This window comes from Myotis yumanensis, unplaced genomic scaffold (genome assembly GCF_028538775.1).
Source record: "Myotis yumanensis isolate MYYU_CA2020_CCGP unplaced genomic scaffold, mMyoYum1.0.hap1 SCAF_4, whole genome shotgun sequence".
Taxonomy (NCBI): domain Eukaryota; kingdom Metazoa; phylum Chordata; class Mammalia; order Chiroptera; family Vespertilionidae; genus Myotis; species Myotis yumanensis.
In genome coordinates this window covers 384,866-395,267 of record NW_027223755.1, presented here as the reverse complement: position 1 = coordinate 395,267, position 10,402 = coordinate 384,866, and the positions used below count along the sequence as shown (strand labels likewise).

Genomic DNA, 10,402 nt, shown 5'->3' with positions numbered 1-10,402 from the left:
CCCTTCACGCCGAGAGCATTAGGGACGTGGAACCTGGCCTGACTGGTGAGCGCTCGTTTTAAGGACTTCCTTCTACTGTTCACATGACCACACGCAGCGGGTGCGAAACGACGACACAGAAGGAGTGACTTTATCTAAGGAAAACATGCTTAAAAGCTCCGACTTAGAGCTTTAAAACACAACCCCGTTTCCCACCTAAAGGAAAAAAGAAATTCTTTCTTCTTAAGAATCTGACGATTTCTTAATAAGCAACCCCCCAAATATCTCAAAATTTCAGAAAAACGCAAATGACTCTGATACCCAGATAACCAGAAACCGTGGCATATATTGAAATAAATGCACTGGGACTTGAAATTGGTTGAAAGTGATCATTGGATTCATTAGAAATGTTCAGACATTAAGGGAAGATACAGTGATATTTCCTAAGGTGTGAGCATCTTAGATGCTTCTGCATAAAGAAGTTTAGCTACTGGACAAAAATCACTCTAAAATCTTCCCAGGAACGACCCCGGGGTGACGGTACCGGAACTGGAATTTATGATTTACAGGATGCGGAGCGACGGGACCCACCGGGAAATTCTCGAGAAGGGAAATACCCAAATCACGGCCCAGAGAGACCCTTCAGGACGCGTGCTGCCTGGCGAAGACGGGATGGAGGGGCTCCGGTCAGACTGTTGCCCGCGGCGTCGATAGGACGGGGTCTCCCTATTGTGAAGCGAGGCAGTGTCTGCAGGCGCATGGCTTTACAAGTCGAATGGCGTTCAGTGAGCAAGACACGGAACGATGTGTCTGACCAGCAGGTCTCCCCTCCGCCCTGAGCACTTCGCTGACGGATGAACAGAAGTGGGACGTTGCTTCTCACGATGCTGCTTCCAGTAGAAGGAAGGACGGGGCGCTGGAGCCACTGAGACAGCGACCGCCGGGGAGGGAGGGCGTTCGCACTCGCCGGCCAGGCCGCCCGCGTCATCGGAAGACCTGAAGCTACTCCATCTCCCGGGAGCTCGTGTGGAGACAGAGGTTAGTGACTCTTATCGCTCCTTCTCTCTATACAAAGAAGTAGAATAAATCGAAAATAGGGATTCTAAACACAGGACTCACTGGCTACGGATGCACGTTTGCAGGGTCGCTGCTGCTCCGTGAAAGGCATCCCGCGAGAGCCAGCACGAAAGCTGGGAGGTCCTCGTTCTCCGGACGACAGAGCGTTTCCCAGGATCCCTCTCCTCTCACCGATTTCCGCGGGTTCTCCTGGGTGGACCGAGGCCGACGTGTGGTCAGCCGGGCAGGGCCTCTCGGCCAGGATGGAGCTGAGTTTGGGGTCTGCATGCGGCGGGCACGGACTCCCCTCAGCGCAGACAAAGGCGGTGCCATCCGGTGGCCGGGGCCTCGGGCGGACGCCCTCAGAAGCACTTCCTGTGCACCACGGGCGGGCCGGCCTCGTCGTACTCCTGCTTGCTGATCCACATCTGCTGGAAGGTGGACAGCGAGGCCAGGATGGAGCCGCCGATCCACACGGAGTACTTCCTCTCGGGGGGCGCGATGACCTTGACCTTCATGGTGCCGGGGGCCAGGCCCGCCACCTCCTGCTGCATGCGGTCGGCCATGCCCGGGAACATGGTGCTGCCCCCGGACAGCACGGTGTTGGCGTACAGGTCCCGGCGGATGTCCACGTCGCACCTGAGGATGGAGCTCAAGGCCGCGGCGTGGACGCCCCGGGACTCGAGGCCCAGGAGGGAGGGCCGGAACAGGGCCTCGGGGCACCGGAACCGCTCGCTGCCCAGGGCGATCACCTGCCCGTCGGGCAGCTCGTAGCTCCGCTCCAGCGAGGGGGCCGCGGCCGCGCTGGCCATCTCCTGCTCGAAGTCCAGGGCGACGTAGCACAGCTTCTCCTTGACGTCCCGCACGATCTCGCGCTCGGCCGTGGTGGTGAAGCTGTGGCCTCGCTCCGTGAGGATCGTCATGAGGTAGTCGGTCAGGTCCCGGCCGGCCAGGTCCAGGCGCAGGATGGCGTGGGGGAGGGCGTAGCCCTCGTAGATGGGCACCGTGTGCGTGACCCCGTCCCCGGAGTCCATGACGATGCCCGTGGTGCGGCCCGAGGCGTACAGGGACAGCACGGCCTGGATGGCCACGTACATGGCCGGGGTGTTGAAAGCCTCGAACATGATCTGAGTCATCTTCTCCCGGTTGATCTTGGGGTTCAGGGGGGCCTCGGTGAGCAGGACGGGGTGCTCCTCGGGGGCCACGCGCAGCTCGTTGTAGAAGGTGTGGTGCCAGATCTTCTCCATGTCGTCCCAGTCGGTGACCACGCCGTGCTCGATGGGGTACCGCAGGGTGAGGACGCCGCGCTTGCTCTGGGCCTCGTCGCCCACGTAGGAGTCCTTCTGCCCCATGCCCACCATGACGCCCTGGTGCCGGGGCCGCCCGACCACGCAGGGGAACACGGCCCGCGGGGCGTCGTCGCCGCCGAAGCCCGCCTTGCACACCCCCGACCCATTGTCCACCACCAAGGCCGAGAGCTCGTTGTCGGACATCGCGCCGGCCAGGCAGGGGGCAGAGCGGACGGGGAGTGGCTGCCGGACGCCGGTGCGGGAACGGCCAGGCCGGAGCGGCCTGCAGATGGGGCCTGGGCTGAGGGCCGGGGTTTTAAAGGCACGGCCGGCCCCACCCATGTCCCACCCCCCCGCCCAGCATGTCCGGGTGGCGTGGCCCCTGAGGTACCAGTGATGACGGTGATGATTATGTGCATCCCTCGGGGCCTTCCTCGTGGAGAACAGGGCTGCCGCCCGGCCACAGCACAGTGACTGTAATTAGGCAGCCCACGCATCGGGGCCTCGGGGGACCGGGGTGCAGCGCTGGCGGGGTGCACAGCGAGAGGGCAGGAGGCCGGAGGGAGGGGCAGCCGGCCACACAGCCGCTCCGCCCTCTACCCTCTGGCCCATTTTCTCCACCGAGTTTAGATCTTCATCCAAATACTGTTCTTATGGGAACTCTGACTCCAGAAACTTCACTTTAAATATATTTCTTTATTGGTTTCAGAGAGGAAGGGAGAAGGAGAGAGAGAAACATCAATGATGAGAGAGAATCATTGATCGGCTGCCTCCTGCACGCCCCCTACTGGGGATTGAGCCTGCAACTCAGGCATGTGCCCTGATCAGGAATCGAACCTGGGACCCTTCAGTCCGATGCTCTATCCACTGAGCCAAGCCAGCTAGGGCCACAAACTTCACTTTAAAAAAGAATTTTTTTTTTATTGATTTCAGAGATGAAGGGAGGAGAGAGAGAGAAACATCAGTGATGAGAGAGAATCATGGATCGGCCGCCTCCTGCAGGCCCCACACGGGGGATGGAGCCCACAACCCAGGCCTGTGCCCTGATCGGGAATCGAACCGTGACCTCCTGGTCCGTAGGTTGACGCTCAACCACTGAGCTACACCGGCCGAGCCATTTTAAAATAATATATGTGAACTGATCTTTAAAAACACTGTGATCTTCCAGATTCATGGGCTGAGTTATGACGTGAGGCCTCTTGGTCGTCAGGGGAGCTCTCGTGCCCGACCCTGCACCCTCAGCCCGGGCCCAGCTTCCCCGGCCCCGCTTTCCACTGCTCTCACACCCGTTTCATCAGTGTCGACTTCATTTGTAAAATTTCGTGTTTTTTAAAAAAACAAAGGAATTGCCTTGGTTTACAGTTTACCTTGAACTTTCCCTTGACTTGTGACCCAGAGGAAGGGTGAGCAGCAAGGTAGGTCCGACCAGAGAGGCCAGGGTCATAGGTTAATCTTCCCAGTCCCCGAATCAACTCGGAGAACAGAGCAGGCACCAAGCACCCCCCTCCCCTCTCTCACACCACCCCCCCCCCACCATGAAAAGGAGAACGGATGAGCCGTGAGCACGGTGGACTCTGAGGCATGTTTTTATAAAGTTGTGAACCGTGGCTCGTCCTAAAGCCAGTGTTTTCCTTCCAGTTCTTTCAGTGCCTCGGACGTGGGAGGTGGGGCTGCGCACCCCTGCGGCTTGGAGCTCGGCCAGGACTGGAATGTGCTCCTGGTCCCGCCTCAGCCCTAGGGGGCAGCAGTGTTCTTCCGTGGGAGCTGGGAGTCACGCGCCCGGCAAGCAAGCCTCTACTCAGGGAGAAGCAAGCCCCCTCAACTTTACATCATAATTAAAAACATCCCTTTATTGATGTCAGAGAGGAAGGGAGAGGGAGCGAGAGATGGAAACATCCATGATGAGAGAGAATCCTGGGTCGGCCGCCTCCTGCACGCCCCGCACTGGGGATCGAGCCCACAACCCGGGCCTGTGCCCTGACCGGGAATCAAACCCTGACCTCCTGGTTCATGGGTGGACGCTCAGCGCTGAGCCAGGCCGGCCGGGGACAGTCACGTTTTAACTGAGTGTTTCCACGTGCTGGCTGGGAGATGAGGGGTCGCCCACCACCCGTTTCTCTCCGACGAGCCTCACTGAGTGGAGGACGGACCTCCACACAGAGCTGAGCAGCCAGAGAGACAGACCCCGTGGGGAGCGGACCCCAGGGAGACACGCGAGGGGTCTCCCCGCCGTGATTGGCTTTGGGGCCCCCGTCCGAGACGGTCCCGCTCTCCCCCGGGGCATTCGATGGCCTTTGCTGCACCCGGCACAGGGCTGTGGGTGCCGGGGGCTGAGGCCCGAGAGCCAGCCGAGGCCGCGGTGACCGGGACGGGCCACAGGCCGGCTCACCCCCCGATTCCTGCTCCGGACCCAGCAGCCTGGCTTCCCGGCCGCCTGGCTCCGTGCAGAGCTGCCACGTGAGCTTTGGCTCTGCCCTGCCGTTCGCTGACTGTTCACAGTTCCTGGGCGTCTCGCTCGGGGGGGGGGGGGGGGGGGGGTCGGACAGAGACGCCAGGGCACCCCGTGCTCTTCCCCACTGCCGTCCGGGCGGTCGGCTGGGAGACAGGCGTCCTCTTGCTGTGCTTGGGGCTCTGTTGTAGCTGCATGAACATTTTAGGAGGAAGATACACGTGTGCAGACTCAGTGCAGGTGCTGGCGAAGCGTCCGAACTGCAGAGTCTCTTCACCTGTTCGGTCGGAACACAGATTAGAGTTCGTAGGTGAATTGCTCCGTCAGCAGATGTTTGACTAGAAACGCATCAGTCCTCACCGTCCGAGCTGCTGACCCCGAGGAGCCTCACTGCGCTGGGCAGACCACCCCTGACCCGGCCACACGGCCTTGTCCCCGTCCCCTCCTGGGGGTGTGGGTGGGACTCACACTGCAGTTTCTAAAGGGCAGAGTGAAAGGAGGCAGATGGAGGAGGGAAACTAGAGACTGTGGGTTCTCGCCTTGCAAGTCTGCCCTCTCCCGCTGGGCTCCTGGAGCCTCCAGGCTGCGGGCAGGTCCTGGCTGCGGGCACGTCCTGGCAGCCTGCACCCCTCCCCCCATGGACTTGACCCCTGGCCTCGCCTTTGGTGACGTCCCAGAGCTCATTTTGGACCCACAGATGCTATTTATGCCCCCCCCATCCGTGCCCTCCCCTCCCCCCCATGACGCCACCTCCTGGTTTGACACTAATATTTAGAACAGTGGTTTCCCAAGTGGCTGCGTTAGAATTGCCTGGGGACCTGGGAGAAATGTGGGTGCTCAGGGTGGACTCCAGTCAGGCACCAGGATCCCTGGGGTGCACAGCATCAGGATTTTTATTTTTATATTTATTTATAAAAGATATTTTTATTGATTTCAGAGAGGAAGGAAGAGGGAGCGCGAGATGGAAACATCCATGACGAGACGCCCACTCGGGGAATGAAACCGTGACCTCCTGGTTCACAGGTCGATGCTCAGCCACTGAGCACGCCAGCCGGCGGCATCAGGATGTTAAGCCTCCGCAGAGATTCCAAGGGGCAGGTGAGGCCGGAACCGCTGTGGTAGCTGCCGTCCCCGCCTGTCCACCCTCAGCCCCTCCGCCCGCCACGGGCAGTGGATCCTGGTCCCGGTGCCCCTGGTGGCCTGGCTCAGGTCCAGCCTCAGATCAGGATCCTGTTTGGAGCCAGGAGGCCGGGCGGGACATCTGAGCCCACTCGAGCTCCCGTGTTTCCCGCCGGTGATGCCGATCAGCGCCGGCCGCTGGCCTCGTCCTCTGCAGCCGCAGCTGATGCACGGCCTGTGTCCAGAACCCGCGTGTGGTCAGGGCTCCTGGAGAGGCCGCCCCCAGTGCCCACAGGAACACAGTTGCACAGGGAAGTGCTGGTCCCAGTGGCTCCGAACCCCTGACAAGCGGGACCGAGAACCACAGCAGGAGGATCGTCGCGTCATCGTTGGCGGAACCCCATGAGCAGAAATGTCCCTGTGTCGATGTCGACAGTGGTTGGCCGTTGGCCATTTTCTTTGTGTAATTTATTTTATTTTTTATTTTGTATTGTTGATAGTATTACAGCTGCCTCCCATTCCCCCCTCCTCCCGGCCCCTCCCCTCCCACGGGTCTGCACCACCCTGTGCCCGTCCACGGCTGTGCCTGTGAGTGTGCGAGTCCTTGGGTTCTCTCTTCCGTCCCCAGCCCCACGAGGGGCCGTCTGTCCCACGCCTCCCGCTGTGGGTCTTAGGTTGATGGTCAGTTCGTTTTGTTCATTGGATTCCACAGATGAGTGGGTCAGGTGATGCTTGTCTTTCTCTGGCCCCTTTCACCCGGCACCACACTCCCAGGTCCCTCCCTGCCGTCCCGAAGGGTAAGATGTCCTCTTGGCGGTTTCCCGTGGGCCTCCCTTTGCTACGTGTTACGTAGGCAGAGGGGAAAGTGTGCGTACAGACACCGCGTCCGAATCGGGGTCTAAGAGGGTCATCACCCTGTCTCCCACCCTCCACCCCCTCGCTCCTCCTCCCACCAGGTGAGACGCAGGCATGGAGCACAGCCCCCCCGCCCTCAGGGAGCCAGGTGTGCGAACGTGGGGCTCTGCCTGAGAGGACTTCGAGGGGGTGGGCAGGTGGGGACTGGATCTGAGGAGGGGTGGTGTGGGCTCTGATGTCCATACCCACGGGGGAGCAGACCTTCCCCCAGACGCCAGGAGGGGCTGCGAGGGAGCCCAGGAGCGGGCAGCACCGCTGGGGTCTCGGCCGGAGCAGGGCAGCTGGCGGCCTGGGCCACCTGCCCGCTGGGTGCACAGGTGAGGCCGCAAAGTCTGCCTGGCTGTGACCAGGGGTCCCACGGGTGCGTGCCCCTGGCGTGTGCCCCACGGCGAGTCGGTGAGCCTGCTGGGGTTGCATGGTCCTCTACCAGGAGCTGTGGTTTTAGACGGGGCGTGGCTTTGAGTCAGGAAGTTGCATGTGTCCTTTTCCTTCTGTTTTCAGAGTGAGCCTGGCACATAGTAGGTGTGTGGTGAGGGTTGCCTGGCAACCATGTGGCGCTGATAGTTTTCTCTGTTTTCCATGAGAAGCTCGAAGGTGATGGATGTGGTTCCCCTGGAGGGAACCAGCCATTCTGAGATGTTTCCACGCATTTGCTTGTCCCCTGGGCACTGGTGCTCTCGGAGCTGCGGCTCCTGGAACAGGCTGCTTGTCCTGGCTCCACGCCCGCTGTGTGTGCTTTAAACAGAAACACCCCTTCACCGGGGCCCACCCTTTCTCGTGATTCACGTTCCCGTCTTGGCTCTTCAGAGAGTAGTGGTCCTATTTGAACCGAACACCCACTCAATGAAGTGGCTGGAGATCTGAGCGGCTCCAGAGGCGTTCGGGGTCCAAGGGAGATGCCCGCTTCCTCCCGATTGGCCGCTGGGCGCAGCTGCGGGCTGACACGCGGAGCAGAGGAGGTGAGAACAGATGTAAAAAACGAGATGATTTGGTTGGTGGACCACAAGGATTTTGGGAGCTCTTCTCTCCTTAGCCAATGACAAGTGAGGCCGTGTTATATGTGACACGAACCTTCACCACAGGCTGGTCACGTCCGTCACGCAGAGCGAATCCAGCAGCAAGCAAATCATCCTCCATCCTTGGGCTCCGAAACGCAGGCTGGTCCCTACCCTTGCAAGCGATTTCCATAACTCGCTTCCCTTTGCCATCGTGGTGTGAGGCCAGCCCAGCCGGGGCCTGTGGCCAGGAGGAGGCCGAGTCTGAGCCACCTCCTGCAATTATGCAAACGCGGTTCCTGTGAAGTACCAGGGAGGACCCTTGCTGGCAGTCATTTCGGAAGCCTTCAGGGCTGGTCCCGCCGACCAGTAAACCTGATTGTTCTCCTGGTTGTTCGGAAGCAAAAGCTTGTAAACATCTTTTGAGAATGGTTTCTAATACACCCTTTTCGAAGGTTTGCCTTTAAGATGCCTGGAATGGCCTTTATATGTCTTCAGTTTGCGATCCCTGCTGGTTGGCGGTTTGCGGAAGGGTCCGGTCTGATTGTGGCTCTAATTCCGCCTCGAGCCCCAGCGAAGCCTGGAGGAGGCTCTTATCCCTGCGGCGGTGACTGTCCCGCCGGCAGATCACGCAGGATTTCCCATCTTCCTTCTGAGATTCTGCAGCTCACGCAGCAGCGGACGTGGGCTGATGGGCAGCAGGTCCGAGGGGGACTTTGCACCAGCCCTGCTGGCTCTGTGCCCAGAGCCGAGGTGGGGCCGGGGCAGACGGAGAGGAGGAGAGAACGGGTTTGCTCTCCAGAGGCCAGTCAGAGGCTGTCCTGTGGCGAGGACCTCATGGCAACACTGCAGCCGTGGGCGCGTAGCAGGCCAGGCGGTGTGTGGCTGCTCCGAGAACAGGGTGTTCAGGTATAGAAGGCAGAGGTGCAACGTTTGACAGATAGAAAAAGGATCGATTCCCGCCCTCTTCGCCAAGTGGGTAGCTGGCGTTGCAGCGATACAGATTCAGGTGACAAGAACCATAAACAAGATGAGCTTCGGGAAAGTTAAAGGCCAAAGATCAAGGCCGAACTCAGAAGGTCAATAGGAAGGAGGCACAGGCCACCCAGGAGGCTCCGTGGCTCAGCCGCACTTATTTATCCGTCCGTCTGTCCGTCTGGGCTCATGCACCGAGGGGAGCCCTGGAGGGAGGGCCACGGGCGGGCTGCCGTGGAGGTAACGCTGAGAGGAGTCAGAGAATAAAGAAACAGGGGCACAAAGACCCGGTTATGGGTCAGTGTGGACGGACAGATACGAATATGACTATGACCATGGAAATGAAGTGACCTATTTCCGAGGCACAGAGGGCTCTGACGGAGTTAAAGGCCAGGGCACGGAGCTGGGTGGTGTGGTAAACAGCACAGATGCCGCCAGAACCTTCAGGGAAGTCTCCCCTGTGGAGGGTACTTTTGAGCAGAGGGACTGAGTGGGGAAGGGGGGCTCTGTGGACACCTGGGGGGAGGGCACAGACCGGAGGAAGGACCACCGTGGAGCAAACCCGAGAGCAGCGAGAGGCCGGGGTGGATGGAGCCGGGCAGGTGTGGGAGGGGCAGGCGATGGGCCCCAGGGCGGGCAGGTCTGGCTCCGACTGGGACGGAAATCCAATGAAAAATCCGAGCGGGGTGGACGCACAATCTGATTCATTTCAGACGGTTTTGACCGGCTGCTACGGCCAGACCAGCCTCATGGGGCAGGACCCGGCCGGAGGCAGGCGAGCTTCGGCAGCCGGGGGTGGACGCAGGGCTGTCAGCCGGTGGCCAGAGGCTTGAAGTAGAGCCACCCTTTGCAGCAAGGCCACAGGACTCGTGGATGGGCTGGGGGAGCGTCAGAGGCACCAGAACGAGGAATGACTCTTGGGTTTCTTTTTTCTTTTTAAAAATATATTTTATTGATTTTTTACAGAGAGGAAGGGAGAGGGATAGAGAGTTAGAAACATCGATGAGAGAGAAACATCGATCAGCTGGCTCCTGCACATCTCCTACTGGGGATGTGCCTGCAACCCAGGTACATGCCCTTGATGGGAATCAAACCTGGGACCCTTCAGTCCGCAGGCCGACGCTCTATCTACTGAGCCACACCGGTTTTGTCGACTCTTGGGGTCCTGGTCTTAACAATCCCGTGAAGGGGAGCAACAATGAGAAAAACGTGGAAAGGCCCCACGCTGGGGTCTAAAGCCCCTGGAGGCATTTGGGGGTTTGTCTTTCATGAAAGCACCTGAGAAGGACTTACTTGTGGGCATCAGTTTCTTTATCTTGAAAAGGGAAGTCGCAGCACTTGTTTTACTCTCCCTGAAACGATTGTGAGGCTCAGAAGAGACAAAAGGGGGGGCAGGCGCTTTGAAGAGGGCGGCACGTGACACGTGATGTGATTGCCAGGCCCGGCCGACCGTGCCCGTGGCTCCGTGCCCAGCTCTGCCAGGGGCCTGCCGGACGCCCTCCATCCGTCGATGACTCAGGTTTTCCAGCCGTCCAGCAGGGACAGTCGGAAACAGTCCTCTGACGCAGGGATGTGATGGTAACAGACAGGATGAGTTGGAACGGTGTGGTCTCCGGGGGGTTCTC

General features: G+C 59.8%; 1 protein-coding gene across 2 annotated transcripts; it reads right to left on the bottom strand.

Moving 5' to 3' along the window:
• Positions 1–1,397: 1,397 nt before the first annotated feature.
• ACTBL2 (actin beta like 2) lies at positions 1,398–2,528 on the bottom strand. Of its 2 annotated transcripts, XM_070411398.1 has the most exons (2): positions 2,400–2,528; positions 1,398–2,273 (listed from the first exon to the last, which is right to left on the bottom strand). In XM_070411398.1, exons 1-2 carry the CDS (start codon positions 2,526–2,528, stop codon positions 1,398–1,400), a joined length of 1,005 nt encoding a protein of 334 aa, XP_070267499.1. The 2 variants fall into 2 exon arrangements, with proteins under 2 accessions (XP_070267499.1, XP_070267498.1); XM_070411397.1 differs by having other exon boundaries at positions 1,398–2,528.
• Between the last annotated feature and the right edge of the window lie 7,874 nt (positions 2,529–10,402).

Excerpts from the sequence above, each read along its gene's own strand:
- ACTBL2 (XM_070411397.1), bottom strand. The coding sequence starts at position 2,528 with ATGTCCGACAACGAGCTCTCGGCCTTGGTGGTGGACAATGGGTCGGGG.